General features: G+C 35.9%; 3 protein-coding genes across 3 annotated transcripts; 1 reads left to right on the top strand and 2 right to left on the bottom strand.

The window, feature by feature from the left end:
* The first annotated feature begins 4641 nt into the window (after positions 1-4641).
* LOC141837425 (ankyrin repeat-containing protein At5g02620-like) lies at positions 4642-8230 on the top strand. The gene is made up of 3 exons (XM_074724835.1): positions 4642-5684; positions 6302-6711; positions 6964-8230. Exons 1-3 carry the CDS (start codon positions 5300-5302, stop codon positions 7834-7836), a joined length of 1668 nt encoding a protein of 555 aa, XP_074580936.1. The 5' UTR covers positions 4642-5299; the 3' UTR covers positions 7837-8230.
* A 4331-nt stretch (positions 8231-12561) lies between these two features.
* LOC141812705 (uncharacterized) lies at positions 12562-13808 on the bottom strand. The gene has a single exon (XM_074700717.1). It carries the CDS (start codon positions 13061-13063, stop codon positions 12683-12685), a length of 381 nt encoding a protein of 126 aa, XP_074556818.1. The 5' UTR covers positions 13064-13808; the 3' UTR covers positions 12562-12682.
* A 3543-nt stretch (positions 13809-17351) lies between these two features.
* On the bottom strand, positions 17352-19071 carry LOC141824550 (MADS-box transcription factor 26-like). Its single transcript, XM_074711891.1, has 7 exons — positions 18890-19071; positions 18698-18788; positions 18254-18312; positions 17886-17994; positions 17763-17804; positions 17594-17635; positions 17352-17504 (listed from the first exon to the last, which is right to left on the bottom strand). The coding sequence occupies exons 1-7, from the start codon at positions 19069-19071 to the stop codon at positions 17352-17354; spliced, it is 678 nt and encodes a 225-aa protein (XP_074567992.1).
* Positions 19072-23688: the final 4617 nt, after the last annotated feature.

The following is a 23688-nucleotide window of genomic DNA, read 5'->3' as shown; positions in this document are numbered from 1 at the left end:
TATTATTAATTTTGAGATGAAAATTATTTTTGTTGCTAATTTTATTATTTTTGTGAGATGAATCTTGTTTCGTCGCTATTGTTGTTGCTTATTTATGATAAATTATTTTCATAGTTAAAATTCAACCTTAAATTCATATTTATTTTTCGAGTAAACCAGGTCTATTAGTGCATTTACATACTTTATTCTATTTAATCAATATTTTATTTATAAAAAAATTTCCAAGCTCCGTGTAAAGTAATTTATTTGTGAAAATGATTTTATTTTTTAAAGAAAACTTACTATTGTTTTTATATGAGGTAAAATAAAATATAAAATTATTTCTTTTATTTTGTATCTAAAAAGGAGAGAAATGTTTTATTCTTCTTTAAATTTACATGGTTAGATATTCAATTGATCAAATTGCACCAATTGATTAATAAAATCGTAGAGTTAATAAATTTATTGATATAGTAATTTTATATAAAATATTAAAAAAACTTATATTTCAAAATTGATATAACATATACACAAACTATTTTATAAAATAATTTGCAATTAAATTTTCATCCAAATAAATTATTTTAAATATAAGAAAACATTAATATTTCAATAAAAATCTTTAATTTTGAAGACCGAATAATAATTAGTAAATAGATTGGCTATAAAAGTTGGTAAAAATAATATAATTAAGTTGATCCGAAACCATTTTAAAATTTAATTTTTTGTATCAAAATGGAATTTTTAAATACAATAATGCCTTATATATTTTAATTAATGTGTCTATATTTTTTAGTAAGGATCAAGATCCAAATACTTTATATCTTATATATATTTTTAGCCTAAATTACTTTGCTAGTAAAGTTTTGTCATTAAAATTAATTTTGACGATTAAGTTTTTAGACACCTTAATTAGAATATATTAAATTTTTTATGTACAAAATTATTTAATTTGGTTATAAATTGATTTTGAAATAGTTTACAATTTATCTGTATCAATTTTTAAAATGTAAACTAATGTATAATTCAATTTACACCTTTTTAAAACCTATTATGATAAAAATTTAGCTGCAAGTTGTTATATAAAACAGTTTAAAGCACTCAATTTCACATAATTAGATTGATAAAATAAACTCTTTTGGTGGTTGGTCTCTATAAAAAGGATCTTGTTCTAGACACTTTTAAATAAACTAATATTTGGAACCACTAAATCAATTAGAATATTTACAAAGAAAGAATTCAATTAATCTAATTTACTCAACTTCCAATAAAACATGAACATTTGTGCTTGCCACGTGTGCATGAATTTAAGACATGGTGACCCACATAAAAACATTTGGTCCCACACTTGAATGCGGCCATTAATTATAAGAATATAATGGTAGATGGCAACTTCATATTTTGTTCTTGAAAGATTACAGCTTACAAAGCATGCCATGTGTCTGATTTCATACGTGAAAGTTCTTTAAGCTATTTTGTTTATTATTATTATTATTTCAGTTATTATATTAATTTAGTATAATTATTTTTTTAAAAAAAATAGCATAAAATTGTATTCACCATATCACCTATTAATATATGTTTTAGTTTATTTGAAGATCAAAGTGTAAGGTACTGAATTTATCTTTCACTATTTTTTAGTAAATAATTAATAAATTTAACATTGATTATGAGCTCAAAATGATAATAAATTTTTTATTGTATTTTAAAATTTATAGTAGTTGAATAATGGATAAGTAAGAGATGCATGATATAAAAAGAATATTGATGCAATTGACCTCCTCCTGTCCAGGTTGACTATGTTGATTAAGTTCAAATTAACTCGAGTTAGATTTTGATGTTTAATCAATATGTTAAGTTGAGTAAGACGTGAAATATGTCAAAGTTGACTGGATACTTGATTCGATAAACATAGTTGAGCAAATGATGTATGTTTGAGTAAAGAGTTAAGTAGGTCAAATTGATCGGATACTTTGACAAAAAGAGGAAAGTTTAAATGAGTCAAAGTTTGCTGAACACTTAGTAATTGGAGATGATGAAAGTTTAAGTGAGTAATAATTGACTAGACACTTGACATATGAAAGAAAAATTCAAGTGAATCATGATTGATTGAATACTTATGATTGAAAGTCTAATAGAGAATTGACAAGAGGAAAGTTCAAATAAGTTATGGTTAATCGAATACTTAATGATTGAAATCCCAATAGGGAGTTGTAAGATAGAAGTCCAAGTAGATCATGAAGGACCGAACACTTGGTATAAGAAGTGAAGTCCAAATCAATCACTCCTCACAAATGGTCGTGGGGCCGATCGTGTGGGGGTCGCTAAGGTGGCGGATTCTACCTTTTTTGCAGAAGAAGTCCAAATCAATCAATGTTGATTGATCACTTGTTGTGAGATGGATGAAGTCTTGGTAGGTTGAAATGAAAGAGATACTAGGTAATGATAAAGTCTCAACAGGTCAAGGTTAATCAAATGTTGGACAATGAAAAATCACAATAGACCAAGGGTAACTAGATGTTGAGTAAAAAAAGTCCTAGTAAGTTGAGGTCAATTAGATATTAGACGAGGTAAAAATTTAATCTTAAAAAGGGTAAAATAAAGGTAGTAACAATTGATTGCTAGAAAATAACAATCGATTGCTTACCAAAAACTCTGAATTCAGAGTTTGAGGTGAGAAAGAAGGATGACTAGTTGAACTATTATCAATCGATTGGTGGCATTATAATAATCGATTGTTAAAGCAAAAAAGAGTCATTCTACAAGTTTAAATGGTTGGATTCAATGCGACAGTCGATTGGTGAAGTTTACTAATCACTTATAGATGTAAATCAACCCGAGCAATAGCCTTTAAAAGAAGGTTTTGAGTGAAATCGAAGTCGTCAATTTTTTAAGGGTTTGGAAATAAAGTGTTGTTATATTTTTTACCATCAAGAGTCAATTCAAAGTGACAACAAAGCATCTAAAGTGAAGATTTAAGGTATCTAAAAAGGAGAAAGATAATGGCGGTAGATCGCTATATAGAACTATATTTTAGAGTAGTTACCTTGGAAAGTGACGAACCAAGTAAAATCTTGATGTTATGCATATAATGTTAATTTATTTTGTGCTTGTGTTTTCTTTTATCGTATTGTTTTATTTTCACTACGTACTAAACAAATTTAGACCAATACAATATCGAAATGATACAATCGAAACTATTCATTATCCTTTAACACGCACGAGTCCTAAAAAAAAAATCTAATCAATGGTAACTGACTATAAGAGATCGGTAATTTATATATATATATATATATATATATATATATATATATATATATATATATATATATATATATATATATATATATTATGATTATGATTAACTAATAATATAATAACTTGAAAGTGATGGAATGATATTTGAATTGAATTATTCAAATGACAAATTCTAAAATTACAAGCGAATTTAGTTTGGTAACAATTATTAAAAAATCTTATTTGAAATAAATTTTGAATCAATTCACTATACAGAATTATGAAAAAAAATATGAAGTTAAAAATAATGGGAAATTTTTTATTTTGACCCTTATAACTTATTATTTTTTGGAATTGATTTATAATTTTAGATTTGTTATAGTAAATACTCCTAAACTAAGACTGTCCATTTATTTGAAATTGAATTGAATCAAATCAAATCAAATTAAAAATTCAACCGATTCAAATAAGTGTGTGTATATATATATAACACCTAATTAAAATTTTAAAATTTAATTCAGGTTAAAATGAAAATGCACCTAAATACCATTTTTATTTTATTATTGATTTATGGACCATATTTTTTCCTAAAAATATAATATATCAAATTACCTTTTCATATTGTAAATTTTTAACATAATTAAAAATCAAAATCCAATGAGCTTTTACCTTTTCGACATAAAATTTCTATTCTCGTTTGCTTTTCCAAAAATATAATAATTACGAACTAAGAGTTTATTGGAATCTATTCACACTTTTAAAGTGTTTTAATGACTCAAATAACCATATAGCATTTTTTGGATTTAAAATTGGTTCATATGTGACTAAATGATTGACTTAAAATGAATTATGTAACGGTAAATTTTAAATTTAAATATATAAATACAGATCATTAAAATCAAAACATATTTTTAAAATAATAAAATTACTAAAAAATAAGCATATAATAATTTTAACTATACATTTATATAATAATTTTGATTAAAATTATTAAATAGTCCGTTCTGATCAAAAGGAGAGAGGATTAACATGACTTAAATTTCGCATTTATGTACCTCACCTACCGTTCTGATCAACAATTTTTATCAAAAACTACGGCATAATTATTTTTTTATTTATAATTTGTATAGCGATTTTTAAATTTTTGTAATAAAATTTTTATTATTTCGCTTTGTATTACTTTTTCAGATATTTTTTGATTTTTTTAATAAAATTTAACTTTTATATAATAATTTTGACATGACTTTATTTAGATGCGTACATTAGAACGAAACCTCCCTTTTAATATTTGTTTTTAAAATATTATAAAATAAATAAAGCTCTTTTTATTTTTATAAAAAAAAAAACTCATCTTCTCCAAAATTATCCCAATTGGGACACGCCATTAAAGTCAACCCATAGTCTGCGTAATGGAACGGTCTCCTTTTCTCTCTTGCTCTCACTGGAGAATCTTTATCGTTCACTGGCTTGCTTTGGAGTCTTCTGCCCTGTTCGATGGCGACTGCGATAGCCGCCATCATTGGAGCTCTTCTACTTCTCCGATTCCATCCACTGCGAACCGAACCATCCCACTTTCCTTTGATGCTTTAGCAAAGTGGTGACGCGGACACCAACCAGCCCTACGCGCACCATCATTGCGCTCGCTCAAAGCAATGTTTTGGGCATTTAACACAAGGGCGAATAGATAGGTAGTCGAGCACCTCGGTGTTTCTTTAGCCGTGGAAGGTTCCGTGTCTGGGAACGCGGAGGCGGAAAAAGGAGGAAAGAAGGGGTTTTGATTCTCCGATGCAGCGTGCATCTGATGCGTGAAGTTTCCGATCGCGATCAGGGGATCCTGTGATTCTTCTGCTAGAAATCCATGAAAGGTTTTACATGTAAAGATATCTCCTTTATCTGAAAACAAGTGAAGCCTGGTGGTTTCTGGAAATTTTGGGAGGTTTTTGGTATTGTGATTGTCTGATTGTGTATCTGGAACAAAAGAGGAATTTGGTTTGATTTAGGGCTTCCACTGTGGTGGCTGGATTCTGTTCGTATGAGATAGAAGAAGGACGGAATTCTTTTTTTATGTGATTTAGCTTTGGAAATGGAGAAACAACCAAAGATCGGAGCACTGGAGAAACTGCAGAGCTTGCGTAGCTTTCGGTTGGGAGATAGACAACAAAGCTTCAAAGAAAGGAAGAGCAAGGAAAGCCCCGGCAAGCGAGGGGATCTGGAGCTCCATCTCGCTGCCAGGGCTGGCAACGCATTGCATGCGCAAAAGATACTGGCTGAGTGCAGTGAGGAGCAGTTGAAGAAGTTGATCAACCAGCAGAACCAAGACGGAGAGATAGCGTTATATGTTGCTGCAGAAAGGGGTCACGTGGAGGTTGTTAGGGAGATATTGAAGGTCTCAGACATTCAATCAGCTGGCATCAAGGCCAAGAACCACTATGATTCATTTCATATTGCTGCTAAGCAAGGGCATCTTGGTAAGCTACCTGATATCACTGATGAATTCTCTCTTCTTCTTCGTTTTTTTTTTGTCTTTTCTTTTTTGTTTAGCGCGGATGGCGAATTATTATCCACTGAATGGGATTCTTTGCTACCTTAAATTGCGTCTTACATTGAAATTGTTGCCATTACACGAATTTTGGAAATTTTAAACAGATGTGAGGATATGCTCTTTTCCTTTCTTTTCGTGGCTGGGCAAAACTATCTTTCTGCAAGAGATGATCGCGGCTAAATTATGGAGAAACCGCCATTATCACAACTATGAGTCTGATAACCGAATAAATAATATGGACACATTTCACTTTCTTTCTTGTTTCTTGTTCGACTTTTGCATTAAAAAGCTGCACTCGAATTTTAATTGTTTTTGGTACTTACGGAGATTCTAGTTTGTATACGCCAAAAAGGATGAGTATAGTTTGCTAGAATCATTATATAAGTTGCAATGTTGGACTATAACCTCTTATCTTCCATTATTCCCTGAAATTTTCTTTAAGGGTTGATCTTTTCCTTTACTTCAGTTTGTTTTAAGTTGAATGCTGGTTGGACCTTTTTCTTAGTTTGTTGCCTTTTTTGACTGTTTGTGAACTTATTGCAGAAGTTTTGAGGGATCTCTTGCAATCTTTCCCTGCTCTAGCCATGACAACAAATTCACTAAACTCCACAGCCTTGGACACTGCTGCAACTCAAGGACATGTTGGCATTGTTAATCTACTGCTAGAGACCGATGCAAGCCTTGCTAAGATAGCGAGGAATAATGGGAAAACAGCTTTACATTCAGCAGCAAGAATGGGACATGTTGATGTGGTGAAGGCCATCCTAGAAAAAGACCCTACTATGGGTTTGAGAACTGATAAGAAGGGGCAGACAGCATTTCACATGGCTGTGAAGGGCCAAAATGTTGAAATGTTAATGGCGTTGCTGGAGCCTGATAAATCAATAGTCAATTCGGAAGATAGTAAGGGAAATAGACCTTTGCACATTGCTACAAGGAAGGGCTACCCAAAGGCAAGTGATAGTGTGTGATACTTCAATTTCTGCTTTCTGATATACCAGTTGCATTGTCTTTGTCTTGCATGCTTGTTGGTCTATGCTTTTGTATATGCCATCTCAAAACAAATTCTTCTGTTTCAGCAGCTTTATAGTGGAAGTAATTTATCTCATCAATTTTTGGATGTTTGTTGATTTTTTATCATTTCAGTAGGCTTACCTATTTCTAACTGCGGATGGATCATATTCTTTTTGCATTTGGAATTGCAGATTGTGCAAACCTTGTTACAAGTTGAGGGAATTGAAGTAAATGCAGTGAACAAAGCAGGTGAAACTGCCCTCAGCATTGCAGAAAAATTGGCAAATGAAGATATTGCGGCCGATATTGCTGCCATTCTGAGAGAATTTGGTGCAGTCATCGCAAAAGAACCAGCAAATACAGCAACTGCTGCAAAGCAACTGAAGAAAACAGTCAGTGACATAAAACACGACGTTCAGTCTCAACTCAAACAAACACGTCAAACAGAAATGAAAGTGCAGAAGATCAAAAAGAGGCTTAAGAAGCTCCACCTGGGAGGCCTCAATAACGCCATCAATTCTAACACTGTGGTTGCTGTCCTCATTGCCACTGTGGCCTTCGCAGCCATATTCCAATTGCCAGGCTCCTTTGTTTCAGATGATGAGGGGTATACTCCTGGACAAGCCTACATAGCGGAAAATGCAGCATTCATCATATTTTTGATCTCTGATTCTTTGGCTTTGTTCATCTCACTGGCTGTGGTAGTTGTCCAGACTTCCTTGATTGTCGTCGAGCAGAATGCAAAGATGAGGATGGTTTTCGTGATGAACAAATTGATGTGGCTGGCTTGCCTCTTCATATCAGCGGCCTTCATCTCTCTTACATATGTAGTTGTGGGAAAGCATGATTCGTGGTTGGCATGGTCAACCATGGCGATTGGTGCTACGATTATGCTAACCACTTTGGGCTCAATGATCTACTTTGTGATCATTCACAGGATTGAAGAGAAGAACATGAGAAACATAAGAAGGAACTCAAGGAGCAGATCCCACTCCTTGTCTATGTCAGTTGGCTCAGACTCAGAGTTACTGAATAGTGAATTCAAGAAGATGTATGCTCTTTAGGATGGATATATATCATCTATATTTCTATGCCCCTACTTGAAGAATTACCAAAAGTCCTGACTAAGCTTTTATACATACGGCACAGCTCTTCCAAGAGAACTTGTCCATCGCATTTCACCATTGAAACCATCAAGCAGTCAAGGCCCGCATCCACCTCTTTCAAAGGTCATGTAACTAGTATTCAAAGAGTTACCTGCCGGAGTTTCATTTGGTTCAAGAGGCAATCTATTATGGCCAGTACTGGTCACCTACTCTGATATATGTTCATCTTATATATTCTTCGTCATATCGATTTACACTATATCACAAACTTTTTAAGAAAGATAATTTGCAGGTAACATGTATCTCCCTTGCAGATATTCCCCATTTTCTAAGACACTAGAATCTCTCAAAGTTCAGTGTTCTGCGTTCTACACCTAACCATGGACATGCCAATGCCAACATGTGTGACAGGTTTGGCCCATTCTAAGACACCACATGCCCTCACCAGACTTCTGATGAGCAGCAAGAATCTGTTCTGCAAGCTTTTTTCCTTCCAAACGATCATTGCAATCCTCCAAACTCTTTGCCCTAATTTTATTAGATGCTTGATAGGATGATAATATATTCAAGATCTAAAAACACTCAAGGCCAATTCAATCAACTTAGACACCATCTCCCAACTTTAAAGCCTCTAACCATGTGACACTATCATCCAAAAGACAAAAAAGATACTTTTTAGGGCATGTGGTGTGTCTTACAATGAAAAAGGCCTTGAAATTAAAATTTATGTTGGAGCTGCACAAAACACATTTTATTTCTAAATCAGTAATAGCTTGAGAAGAGGCCACCCTCTTTAACTATAGATCCATTGAACTTGTCCATGTGGACCTGTAGTAGTACTATAGATGAAGAATATGCTTGTCCATGTGGTGGTACTTCATTGCATTCTGCTCGACAATAAAGAAAGGATGGATTGCATACATAGCCAGCAGCTCTTGGCTTCACAAGAACTCTAAATTGCAGTCCAGAATACAGGGGCACTGCCATCTTCTGGAATCTTGTCATGGTATGAGAACAGTAAGATTCCTTAGCAAACCTACGATCAATAAGTTCAAGCTAGCAATGATAAACTTCAACAGTGTCAACTTGAAAGAGCAGAAAAGCTATACTATATAGTTGTCTCTATTCCCTTTTCTTCAATGGATCAACATGTGTTCTAGAGGTATAAACAAATTTCTGGAAAGTGCAAGCATCACCAGAAAGGTATGATTCTAATAAATGGAGCTTCAAAAAATAGGGTGCATGTCCAAAGAGTTTGTGGTATTTTGCCAAATACCAAATTAAATCATGTCCAAAGCCATTGATATTTCAGAAATGAAGCTTTCTTAAGTCTCATATATGATGAAAGAAGGTGAAACTGTGTAAGGGAGACATCAAGATACTAGAAGCTGAACAGATGTGGAGCTCTGAGGATTGCACGATGTTTGGTGATTTTTGATGAGAGAATTTTAGTAATATAACGCCTAGAAAATCATTGAAGATTTTAACCTGGATAGAAAATGGTTGCTTAGAACTTGAATGTACCATTGTCCAGGTATCTAAATAGCTTGATGATATAAACAATGTAATGCCAGGATACATCTTTCAACTAAAAGCACAAGAGAAACTATGGGCAACTGAAATAGGAAGATTGCCATTTACTGTTAAACAAAGAGCTGATTAAATGTTATACTGAAAGTTCAATATATCTTGCCCTATTCCTCCTCATTTTTTATAAAATAAATTGTTTATTTATATTATAGAATGTATTCTCGTTAGATTATTCAGGAAATATACAGCAAGTGTACGTATAAGTTATTTCTTGTAGGATTTGATTTAGCAAATGAGATTAATAAATCCTAAAATTGGATTATTGTATGGAAGGTTGAATTTAATTAAATTAATTTAAATCCTAATTCTTAATGTGGTAATGCTTGGTGCTGAGACACCCGCGAGCGACGACCCCACACGGCCACCTGCCGCGGGCGGCGGCCCCGCACGGCTGCCTGCCGCGGACAGCGACCTTGCGCGACGAATCCACCGCCAATAGCGGAGGCAACGACAAAGGGTTCCTCCTCGATGAGGCGAACAGTGGAGGAGGCTTCCTCCTAGGGGAGGACTCCATATCATTTAGAGAGGATGGAAGGGGTGGAGAGGTGTTGATCAGGTGATGGATCACGAGTCACGACATCTTGCGTCCGCTGTGATGGAGGCCAGATATGAAGGAAAAGGGAGGAGAATCTAGTGGTCGGACAAGGAGACGACAAAGCGGAGGCTTCGCTGCCTTTAACAACGAGAGGATCACCATCGGCGGCCTTCGTCGTCGTCTAGTCTTCCATTGTATGATCGGCGAGGATAGATACTAGCAACATTATAATGGGCCGAACCGGGCTTAATTTATATCGGATCGGGTCATTGCTCTATTCCGGTTTTTTCCTTTTTTTGGATAGCTTCAGGACTTGTAAAAATGAGGTAGTTGGAGGAAATTGTTCGGGCCCACATTGAGATTCTACGGACCTGACGCTCGTTTGGGTAAAAAGAGTAATTGTCTTCTTAGAATTCTAATTTTATTTTAACGGAAAAAATATAAATTAAATCTTATAATCATTTATTGGTAGATAAATCTAATATTTAGCTCTATAATAAGTCATTGCTTAATTTGTTTATTTGCTATATTTATTTATTAAAATTTATTAAATATTATATAATTTTTTAGAAACTTACTAAGTTATAAATAATTTCAAAAATGTATTATTCTTTTAGTGCTTAATTAAATTTTAGTAAATGAATGAGATATTTCAAGAGAAACTCAACGGATAATTTTTTTAAAAACATTGAATGGGATGAAAATAAGAAGGGCAATGGTTCTTAAATTAAAAAATATAGTAAAGAAGATTAGCTTGTAAAAAGATAGTTATTAAAGTATATATATTTTATCATATTTATAAAATACATATGATTAAAATGTAAATAAATAAAATATTATTTATATTATATTATAATGTTTAAATGATATTTAAATAAAAGATAATTAAAATAGTACGAAAAGAATGTAATTAATTAATTAATGTGGTGATTACATGTGTATTCCAATTTGATCGATCGATTTATATATATTATAAATAAATAAATGCGGATTATTTATGTTAAGAATAATGATGTAAATTAAGGACAACTTTAGCCCTTACCAACTAATTAATTGACAGAAAAAAAATGAAATCGTCATCTTACACTATTCCTTAAGATGACTTCTTGTTGCTCTATTGTAGGAGATAGTTAAGTTGATTATGATTGAATAAAATTATTGAAGTGGACAAAGATCGAATCTTTTCATTTTTTAAGATGAAGTCGAGATAATGTTTTTCTTATTGTCGTGAAATCGAGATGTTAATTATAATTTTTTAAATTTATCTCCTTATAAATGATTGTCGTATGATTAATTCTATTTTTTACTGAGATAGGATGACTTCTCGTTACTTAGAGAGGGATAAATCATAAAAATTTCGCCCTTAATAATAATAACAATAACATGGCGAGACAACCAATAAAACATTTAACATCCGTTGAAATTTAACCTCAGATCTCTATTGGCAACAACATGCCTTACCCACCAATTAATGATCATACAGTAACAAGTACCATTGGAAGGACATGAATTAAATTGTGGTCATCAAAACAATAATTTCGTTAAAAACAAAAAAATGGTCAAAAGAAAAAGAAACGAAAAAGTGACCAGATTCCATCTGTCTTCCACCTTCTTCCATCTTTGGATTTCGTTTGCAGTGAACTGTGACCTCATCACCTCATCTCTTTACTATGTTTCGTCCCCATCGCCCATGTCCTTTTCTTCATATATATTGTCTGGTTGCTTGTCCCACGTAAGCTCTCTCTAATTTGTTTCTAGGGTAGAATGAAGTTCACATGAGTCTATTCAAATTTTTATCTCTCTTCATCCTTTGTGTTATTTGCATTCTGACTATTTTGAATAAGCTCATAGTCAAATTTCAACTTTAAAACTTAATTTGCACATTGTTATTTCCTTCCAATTATACTCAACTGTTCTATCTATAATACATTTAGGTCAAATGATAAAAGAATAGGATTGAATTTAAGGAGATGGTAATGCTATCTCTCTATATTTTTCTATTGTAATAAAAAAAATCTAAAGAATTAGACATGATTAATTCATCTCTCATCCTATAGTGAAAGAATTATTTTAGAAGTGTGATAATGAAGCAATAGAATATACATATAAGAACATTTGAAGTGGTAGAGTTTTCGATTAGATTCCATTGCACTTCTTCCAACTAATATAAAAGGTTGTAAAATGTAAAAAACAAAAGGAAAATAACAAAAGAATATCTTAAGATATGAAAGAGAAGAGGGATATTGATGCTTTGTTAGATCGCATGAATATATTGGAATTTGAGCTATCATGTTTGGAAGTTTCTTCTTGTAGGCGACATACTTGGCACTATTGTATTCCATCTCCCTTTCTTCCATGAAACCAAAAACAATGGTCCGAACTTTGAGATCTAACTCGACGACTTTGCCCACTCGTTTTCATTTTCGTTTTAGGCCTTCATGTTTCAAAGTTTTCTCATTCGCTTTACATTCGTTGGTAATGAGCTCGGGTGGAGGGGTCTAACCGCAAATTTCAGGAAATAGATGGCCATTGAGAAAACCTTAAATCGTTTTAATTTTTCATTTCCCACCGTGATATAGAGTAGAGAAAAGGAGCCAACAATAGGAAAAGAAATTTTAAAAAAAGGTCGGTGCTTTTTGGCAAAAGAGAGCTCCACTCCACTAGATCATGTCGCACAGTTCACGTCTCCGCCGCTTCCGTCGAGGCGTCCGCCCGCCGCTCTGTCTGTTTCGCTTGCTGTGGTGTCTCGGGCGGCGGTAAGTCGGTTCCGTTAGCGCTCGGTCTCGGCGGAGGCGCCGGCGCCTCCAGCCTCCCGTCGATGCAGGAGGCGCACTTCCGCTCGAACCATCCCTCCAGGTCGTAGTGCCCGTAGCCCATCACGGTCCGGCCGGAGCAGAGGCGGCCGACGAGCCCGGCGATCACGCCCAGCACAGCGATCACCGCCAGGACCGCGATCACCGGCCCGACAGAGCCGCCGCCATGCGATCGGTACGGAACCGGGTACACCACCGGCGGAGGCGGCGGCGGCTGAAACTGCTGCTGCGGGAATGGGAGCGACATCCGAACGCCGAGAAGCCTCCTCCAAAAAGATTCTACCTTTGGAGCGCAAAGCCCGCAAAGATTGGATCTCGGGAGCAAAAGGGCCGAAAAGATCGTATTTTGAACAGATTCTCGGCAAAAGCAAAGGCAGGAGAGAGCGAAAAGAGATCCAGCTTCAAGGAGATTAATAGCAGGCAAAAGTTAAGGATATCCCCAGGGAAGATTCACAACCACTCGTCCCCTCCATTTTCTCGCCTTGGGGAAGCTCCACCGAGATTTGCGAACAAAGCCGACCGACTCGAGAATCGTCAAATCATTCCCACGGAGCTCTGGAGAGGTGAAAGGGGAGGGTTTCTTTTTCTTCTGAGGCAGGCAGGCGTGGCTCCTGCAAATTTGTCTCAAGAAGGGCCTCAGGCTCGTTCCAGTACTGGGTTGCGGTTCAATCCCAGACGGCCTGGATGATGGACACGTGGCGACTCGGACGGTGATTCTGTCGTACTGCATTTTAGGATGGCGAGTTAAATGTAGCAGTGCGTGTGTGTCCCTTCTCTACTGCTACTTTACTGCAAAACAATACAGAGAGAGGAGAAATGGGGATCGATTGGGTTTGCTGAGAGATCTGGAGGCACATTGACAACCTTACCACAGGGAAGATTTGGAAAGAGAGAGAGAGAGAGAGAGAGATGACGATGGTGGTTCCTTTTTCTGGGTCCAAGATGTGCATGTGATCGCCTTGGGGGCCAGTGGCCGCAGAGGGAGGGAGCATGGACGGTCCTTTAGCAAGAGCACCAATCCATTAACTAGGCCGAGTTTGAAATCCGGGGCGAAATAAAAAGAATAGGAGTTACAGATTTGAAAGGATCCTCTCTTTCTTGTTTGCTTGCCTGCCTGCCCAATGGGAAGGCTGTAGCTGGATTCGAAATTCCTCTGTATAGCCAACCCAATTATTCATCGTGACATGGAATGACCGCTACAGTACCTGCGGGCTCCACAAAATTCTACCTTTATCGACAGCGACATTCGGCCAAGGGTGGGTGGGTGGGTGGCGTTCCATTGGGCGGCAGCGGCGCTCGATCAGGCTGTCATGACGTTCGATTGAGCGCTCACGACTCTTGAAATGGAAGTTACGATGCTCGCTCGATCCAGCGGATTTGGTTGTTAGCTAACGGCGCGTTGGTCGACCAGGTGGGTCCGACCATCTCGCTATGGTCCGCTGGTAGCGCGCAGCACGAAGATGTGCGTCCGGAAAGTGGGCGGGCCACCACCAATGGGCCATCAGCATATTCAGATACACAATATTCAGATGTGCGTCCGGGATTATGATGTAGCGGTTAGATCTTTTGACATATACAAATTTGAATCTTAATTATGGTGCATTATAAAATACTTTTCTTCAAACGAGAAGTGAGCCTAAGAATATTAGCTGTCTGAATGGATCTCTATGAGCGCTTTTCGATTTATTTTGATAATAAATAAAATTTTTTTATAAGATCGAACTGACAATCACTTATAGAATATATATATATATATATATATATATATATATATATATATATATATAAAATTAATTAGAATTAAATTTTGTATTTTTTAAACTTGATTTAATAAGGGAATCAAGTAGAGCAAGTCGAATTTAAAATAAATTATTAGTTGTTGAAATTATTTAAGTTTGATTTATTTTTTTTTAAATTTGAATTTTTTCGAACTTGACTTAGCACAGTTTGTTTAGATGTTATTGAGTTTTTGATTTGAACTTATTTGATTAGTTAGTAAGTATAATACTGTAAGTCTATTAATTTGTTAATTTTGGAAATTTAAAGTTTGATAGAGTTACCTTCATAAACATAATTTATAAATTTTATTTGTGAAAGTTGTTTATAAATAATTTATATATAATTTTTCAGAATATTAAGAGTCAGAATTTCAAATTTATTCATTTAGTCTAATAAATTATCTAAATTTATTTATTTAATTGACGAAACAGTATGCTTTTATTAAATACTAAGTTTGCTCATAATTAAACATATGCTTCATTTAGAGCTCTATCATGTTGTTATTTACTCCAAAGAACATTATATATATATAGTCACCAAGTAAATCCCAAAAATACATGTGGGTCTTAGCATTGACACCCAATTACTTAAACATCAGTGGTTGGAACTCCACAAACATTCGAAAGTGTCCAATGTGATATTCAAACTCTCATTGCATAAAAATCGTCATTACGTCTTACCATTGTATCATACTCCAAGAGTAATTCGCACCGGCTTGGATTTGATTTGAGAATTTTAAATTAGAGAAGAAACTCCGCAAGTGTTCGTTCTATATATACTTATGGCTTTGAGTTGGAGCTTGAAGTAAGACTTATAATTAATGGGACAGCATAAATGTTCCACGTTCCATACATTAATTTATAATTTGAAGTTTAAGATACAATTCGAGGCAGGTTTACAGTGAGCTAAAATATATTAAAACATATAAATTAATAAATTTTTTATAAAAAGATTAATTCAAATGCTTTAAATCTAATTAATTCGAAAAATATGAACATATTATATATAAATATATAAATGAATGATACCGTATATTTATACAAAAACAAGCAACTAAAAAAATATTTAAAATACATTGTAGTGATAAATATAATTAAAATTTGCAATTAATTTTTTTATTATTTTCTAAAACATTCTTAGTAGTTACCCCCCATTCTCCCACTTTATCAAGTCAATTAAGTAACATTATCGAAATAATCTTGATTGCATACAATTTACAAATCCATACCGAATGGGGGAGTCATATTAATTAATTAAGCAATAAAAATATATCAAAAATAAAAAGCACATACACATTTATTAACCAAGTATTATTCCACAACAGTCGCCAAGATCATCCCCCTCAACCTAAATACATTCTTTCATTCCTTGAATATGAAATTTAAGGCTTCGTCCAACTCTTTAATGGGCATACTGTCCACACCTTGTCATGCTCATTGTCTAGATGCAGATTGCAGGCAGTACACAATGTACGAGCTGCATGGTGCTTCTGCAGAACTGAGCATATGCAGCACACTGCTGTTCCCTGGACTCTAACATGGAAATTTAGATGCTAATAATTAGGTGTGTCAAATGGGGGTGAAAATTGAAGTTTAAATCTAAACAGTATAGTAAAACAAACTAAAGAATTATATATGTTTTACACACAAAAATAAAATAAAATTGCATCTCAAATTATATGTTCCCGTCATGATCGGCCTCTGGATGCACGGCCTCTTCTCAGCAGTGCGCCGGAACGAGGATGGATGGTGGCACGGCTAGGAGGTCACCTAAGCCTACAAACATATATAGTCACCGTGAGAAGGAAGGCCGGGATACTCAGCGCGACCATTCCGATGCTTAAGTCAGCCCCTGAAAGGGAATGAGATGAAGCAGAAGGCACAGAATAAATGGAGAGATGGAGAATGCATACCTCGCCTTGCTGAGGGGGCTCACCTTATATATTGGAGACGGGGGTAGTACTACGGAAAGGGTAAGGTGAGGGTCACCTCCGAGGTGAGGTTCGTACGAGTGGAGGAGTGTGGTATGAATGACACTCGTACTTGCGAGGACAAAGGTGTACGTTTGACGGCGTGTTGCCATACTTGGAAAAGAGGTGTCAGAGATTAGACTACCGTACGAGTTGTGGAGTTGTCGATGGGATGGAGAGAGAGAGAGAGAGAGAGGCGTAGGGTTGAGGAGTCGGCGTGGCTTGATTCGGCTCGGGCAGTATGCGTTGGCCCTCTCTCGAATTCGGCTTGGCTATCCTAGTCGGGGTGCCATCAAGAATTCGGTATAATATTGTGTGGACCGAAAGCTGATTCAATTCAGCTCGATCGGTGGGGAAGCCTGGAGGATTCGGCTCGGACCTGTCCTGGAGGCCCGGATCGAATGCTAGCGGGCGCCGGCTTGAGCCCGGGCACCGGCGGCTATTGGCTCAGTTCGGGCAGGGGAGGACGTCAAAAGGTGAAAAGAGGGGGTGAACCGGGGGCCTGAGTTACTACCATAACATTATACAAACCAAAAAGTGAAAAGAATTGGATCCGGAAATGAGATAAGATGATACTTAACTTTAATTGAGCCATCGTTGTCTTCTCCTAAGAAGCTTAACCATGCACCAGTACGAACGTAGGAATAAAATACATGGACATTGAATGAGAGGCATATTGCTCAATATTGCACACGTATACAGTTTCTATATTCTGTAACTTATATCAGAACTCGACACGATATATAGGGAAATAATAGTTTAAGCTCCTCGATCAACCTCAATCCCATCAAAAGGAGAAGCTCGTTTCAGGGCCCCAAAACAGTTGAGTTGGCTCTGTATTCACGTTGGCTGCAGCAGCTGACAATGGAGATACACCAAAATGGCCACTGCGCTGGACTGTAATTGGGGCTGCATCATAACAACCATTTTGTACCACAATCTGTGAATAGATACATAAATAAATAGGAAAAAAATCAGATTTTAATTCGCATTTATTTCTGAGGATTAACATGGAAACTAGCTAGGTACCTGTTCTTGAAGAAACTCGTTGGTGGCTCTCAATATACCCTCCTGCGTAATGAATTGTAATGTCAAGTCAGCATCATAAAGGAGATAGTGTTGGATGATTAATGTTGTGTTAGTTGATTAATTTACTCTAACAAATGGAAACCAATGTATATATAAAGGAGAGACACACCTTGTTCTTCAGGGATTGAATCTCTTGAAACATGATTTGCATCTGGAGATTTCATTGAGAAGATCAGCAAATTTGCACATTAGAAAAATTTATCAGCACAGGGCTTATATAAAACTTGCTGACCTTCTTGGTCCTGATGTGACCCACCCAGATCTCAAGGTGCCTCTCTAATATGTACAACTCCTCAAGGCTCATTTGCCCGTGCCCAAAACTTATTTCTCCAAGCATGTAGCTGCATGCACAGCACGATCATAATAAAGCTGTTGTTTAACCACAAAAAATTAACTACTGTCTGGTTTTCTCATCTTCTGTTTTTCACTGACATATATTTTTGTTCACAAACCTCTCTCGTGTATTTTCTTTCACTGGTTTGTAGGTTTGTTTTGCAACAATTTTTCAACATATATCTGGTCTTGTTACCGTAATAAGATTTGAATGATTTACCTTTTATAAAATATAGACTATCAGAAAAGAATTAATTTGTATATTACCTCAGGCTCTTCTGCAAAACATTAATCTCTTGCTTCAGCATAGAAATGTCTCGTTCATACTCCTAGTGAAGTGAAAAGAATGTTAACCAATATAATGAGAGAATTATTATTTACTTGTTCAATATTATTGCAAATTAAATGTATGGAATATTATTTAAGTAACTGAGTACTTAATTAATACTTTATAAAATATATATGCTTCTGCACGGTTTACTGCATTTGGAGATTCCTAGACAAATCTGGAGTTGATAGAGAAGTTAATCATTCACAACGTAGCCAAAACTAATTTAAAATAATTAATGAAGATTAGTAGGAACATCTTAAAGCTAATGATGACACCAGAGGCTTTATATTATCTTTCGATACTAATCAAGATTCAGAGGAAGATCTAAAGAAAAAGACAGATGCCTTAGTAATTCTATGCTCTCTAAAAGCACATGATACCTGAGGCGGGGGATTCTGCTCGTCACTGACACACTTGTGAGCTCCATCGGATGTCATCATCTTGTACCTCTCGATCATGCCTTTCATTGTCCTTGCAGGATATATAGCCAACTCAACGACTCATCAGCGAAGAAGCATATCTATATATAGAGTTAATCAAGGCCAAGGAAGTGGTGTCCATGATGAACCTACCCCTTTGTGGCCAGCTCATAGAGCTTGCCATGGGCGGAGAAGACGATGATGCCGACGTCGGCATCGCACAGCACTGATATCTCCCGAGCTTTCTTCAGAAGCCCTGCGCGACGCTTGCAAAAGGTCACCTGCCGGTGCACCGGGTTCTCGATAAGCTTGAGTTGTACCTTGCCTCTCACCATCCTCGCACATAAGCACCCACTAGTTTAGACTAGCTTCGTGGTTGTTGCAGCACTGTCAACCTCTGCCCAACCAATGGTGGATTCACGCAGCCAGGGCTGCCCTTATATAGCTCTTCACTAAATGGTGGAATCTTTGTAACCATATTTCATGGCTTCCATGGCCCTCCTTGCCCTTCCCCTGCTCTGTGTGTTGACTGATATTCGAATGCACAGGGACAGATGTGAGAAAGCTATAGAGCTTTTGAATTAACAAATTAAACACTTTCGGAGTTACATCTCATTCCATCGCTCTCGTGCTTTGCTTTGGCAGGAATCAATTCCTGTGACTTTTTCCTTAATAAAATGTAAAACCTTGAGCTTGAAGGTTTTTTTTTTAAAAGTGATCAGTTTTTCGAACCTATGAATGTTGGAGGGCACAAATGATACATCACTATGCAACTAACGTTCCGAGTTATCTTTCCACTAAAGAAAATTAATCTACACCATAGTGGAATCGACACATAAATACTATGAAAATATTTTGTCCTTGGTTGTAACCCAAGGGGCTTGAGCTGAAAGTTCATCGGACATACACTAATCTTTGTCGTCGCTCTTTTTAATTGCTGATGTTTTTGTCCTTGTTTTTAACAGGCATAACTTCTCAAAGAATTATATTGACTTGAACTGAAGGTACATTTCCAAATCATTTTCTGCCTCTCTCTAATCAACAGCTCGAGCACCTGGAGTGATTCTTATGTTTGATTAAATTAAAGGTGGACTATTAATTAATGTTTCTGGCAACGAACGAATCATAATTCATAAAGCTCCCAGTTTAGATTAGATTAGATTTGTGGGCTACCCAAAATCTCAGTTCCATCATTGAAGTACTAGTTTAAGCACTCATAGATCTGGTTGTATGCCATTTCTTAGGACACTAATAAACAAGCAGCTCGATTATATTGATTCCCCGAGCAGTGCGCTAGCTCATGCAAGTTCTGCCTAGGAATTTTTTTGATATCAGACGTAAAATGATCCTTCGCGAATGAAAGCGTTACGTTGGAAGTTGGAGAAAAGCTCCAAAGTGGCGATCGAGGACAAGGAACCAAATTCTCAAGCACTTCAGCCGCGCGATCCCATCAATCACAAAAAGTTATTCAAAGGGTATAATTAATGTTGATTTCCTGATCTGATTGCTATGCTTTCTGGAGAATGATTTGATCTACTTATTCCCCTGATTTTTCTCTCGATTTGAAAGTTTTCCGCGTTATGATTTATTATTGGTTAGTTATTTTGATTGGTTTGCTTTACCTATTTGATTGCATAAACAAAGAAAAAGAATTTATATATTTATTCGTAGCTTTTTCCAACATATAAATTTGGTTTTGTATAGTCAATGGGAGATGAGACATGTCGTTTTGAAGTTTTATCCTTTTTTTTTATTCTTTTATAATTTATAAAATTATCTAAACTATAAAGAGATCTTATTTTGATCTTTCATCAAAGTGGCGCTACCCCTATTCCTAGATTACACTTTCCATCATCTATCCCTTATTTTTTTTCTTATGTATATATGTTTGTTTTCCCCTCACTATCGAGGTATATATTTGATGGTATCTGGGTTATTTTCTAAGTGACTGATCTCACTTCTCGATTACCCATACTTATTTTCAGAATACTTTTGGATCGTTAATATCTTCCTGAATACTTAGCCTTCGTCTAATAACATTCCAATCAGCTCAGGAAGATTGCTCGGGATCGATATCCTCGATCTATAAATATTCGTCTTCATAACTGTTGGATATGATTTTGCAAGGCAAAATTAAGGTGCCATCGATCGTTGGAAGTCTGATATGACTTCAAAATCGAAATCTATGTTTCGCGTAGATAAATCTAGACTATTAATTTGTTCAAAACCGATTACGGGTGAATGAGAAATTAATTGGCTAAAGTTGTGTCCAAAATAACGTTAAGGAAAAGATGGGGTTTTATCCCACATCGCTAACCGGCGCAAGTTATTTCCTTATATGTGTTGCTGTGTTAATGGAGTTAACACAAAAAGACAGGTGCTCTCTACCCATGGGCGAGCAGGTGCTCGCATCCTGTGATTAACCCGCCACGTGCACAATGGGCGCTTTGTAGGCGCACTTTGCACTCGAGGAGCTGAGGAGTTTTTATTTATGCTCCAGGTGGCAGTGCCTGCATGGCGCGTGATTGTACAGAGAGCGCTGACTGGGCAGACAGATGGCGACCGTCAGATCAAAGATGGTAATAAATCGCAGTGGATGCGATCTGGAGCATTGATGGCTCTGGGTCATAATTCCCCTGAAGCGTCGGATTAATAGAGTGGTTGCCCCTTCAATTATAAATATGCTCCCTGGATCAGGTCATTTGAAGAGTTAGAGATGGAGGGGTTATATCACGTATTACCAAAGGATATGTGGAAACATTCATTCAATCTTTGCAATCCATAGGCACATCCTCTGCATAAAGAGTCTCAACGACTATCACTTATTAATTCCCTAACCGTAGCGGAGCAATACCTCACCAGCCTCGACAACCATGTAAACCAGAATCAACAATAACAACTTTTTCATATATTCTTCAAGCTATATAACAACCGAGGAAATTAGGTAGGTTAGAAGTAGAGATTCTCCTTGACGGCAATCGCCTTTTGATCTCTTAATTGAAGTAACTCATTCTCCTATTACCGCCCCTTGACACTCACCTATGTGGACATTTCTCAACGGCTATCACTCACACATCAGGGACAACCATGTAAAGATTCTCTGTATATAACAACCGAGTTTTTTTTCAAGTAACTCATGTTTTTGACTTGAAAATGTCAGAGTGGTCACGCCGATAATGTCAACCAACCCCAATGTACATCTCTTTGCAAGCTATTGGAGTTTGGCCAGTTAGTAGTTCGTGACAACCTCAACTCAAAAGACGTTCGAGAGAGAGGAGGAGTCCAAGCAAATAAAAAGGACACCATCAATGTTGATTCACTCCTATGATTGTAAAGTCGCCTCCTTCACCTTTACCTTGGGCAGACTAGAGTGGAGCACCAGACTTCGAACACGAAGATCGTAACCTCAAGCACATTGGTTTGGATGCTTAACACGAGTAGATAAAGGATAATGGTGCTAGTTAGAGCAACGAAGGAGGTGGGGAAGTTTGGCTTGAAAGAGAGGTAATTTTGAAATAGGGACCCCTCTTTGATGTAAAATTAACAAGGGTGTCCTTTTGATACTTTAGATAACAAGGGTGGGGATGTCTTTTTTTCTCCCACGCGAACAATGATTTTTTCTCCATTACATGCACTAGCTAGGATTGAGTATTTGATTAAAATAGTTTTCAGGCATAATTGAGTTGGTTATGATTTTTGGAAACAGACTTACAGAAGAGGAAAATGTTTGAATCTCAGCGATCGGCCGAACAACACTCCTCTTCCATCGTGATCAACTGTAGTTTCTCGATTTACCTCCTCATAGATGATCGTACCGACCGTGTGGGACCGCTAGGATAATTAAAATCGAATTCAATCGAACCGAATTAATCAAAAATGATCGAACTGAAATTTTTTAAACTAATTGAACCGATCAAATTTTTAAATAAAAATCGAATAAATCAAATCAATAAAATATCAATTAATTCGATTTCGATCGAATTAACTAAAATAATTAATTTTTTTAAATATTATAAAAAATTTATCAATTAATTAAGGATTTATAAATTTATTTACTAAAATTTATAAATTATTTTTTATTTTGATTAATTTAGTTTATTTAGTTTAATCAATAAAATATTTTAAAATCAAAATCAAATTGAATTAATTGATTTTATTTAAAAAATAATTAAAATTATAAAATAATCAAATTAAAATTTTAAATTCTATCGATTTAATCAAATTTTTTTTTTGCTTGCAACGCTACGTACAATTATGACAATAAGTTGAGCGTATAAATATTTGACAAATCAAGTTTAAATAATCGAATTAATTGGGTAAAATTATGCTTCAATAACAAGCCATTGAATTGATTTAATTGAATATTTAAAAAAAAATGAATAAATCTTCCAGTTCATTAGCTGTTTTTGGATCAAGTTATGAATTTGAAATTGGGAGGGTTCAGTTTTGAGGTTAGAGAAAATTTGGACTTTGAACTGGAACCGAACCACCTGAAACCCATTATCTTCTCTTACCCTAGCCCAAGCCAGCACCGTGACAGCCGGAGAGGATGACCTGTCGCTGGTGGCCTCTTCTAAGCGTAGACTCCTTCCGTTGCTGCTAGGTTTAGGGGTGAATTTAAAAAATTTGATTAATTCGGTCGAAAACTGAATTAATCGATAAAATATCGTTCGATTTGTTCGATTTTATTGGAAAATTTGATCGATTCGGTTGGTTTAAAAAAAAATCGATTTATTTGATTTTCGATTAATTCGGTTCGATTCGATTCAGTTTTAACCGAATACTCAGCTCTAGCTAGGGTACGAACTCTCGTGGTGGATTAGAAGGGAGGTTCTCTTTGTTGCGCCGTCTTCTGTGTATCTCGAGCAAGAGCACCAAGTCTTTCGTCGCGTCAGTGACAATCCTTCCTGTCCCGCAATCGTTATTTGACCCTTCCCCTTCCCACCGTCATC

The sequence above is a fragment of the Curcuma longa genome, chromosome 1 (genome assembly GCF_044706935.1).
Source record: "Curcuma longa cultivar G26 ecotype Majalengka, Jawa Barat chromosome 1, ITB_CL_G26_1.1, whole genome shotgun sequence".
Classification (NCBI taxonomy): Eukaryota; Viridiplantae; Streptophyta; class Magnoliopsida; order Zingiberales; family Zingiberaceae; genus Curcuma; species Curcuma longa.
The sequence above is the reverse complement of the archived record's forward strand: the minus strand, read 5'-3'. Positions and strand labels throughout refer to the sequence as shown.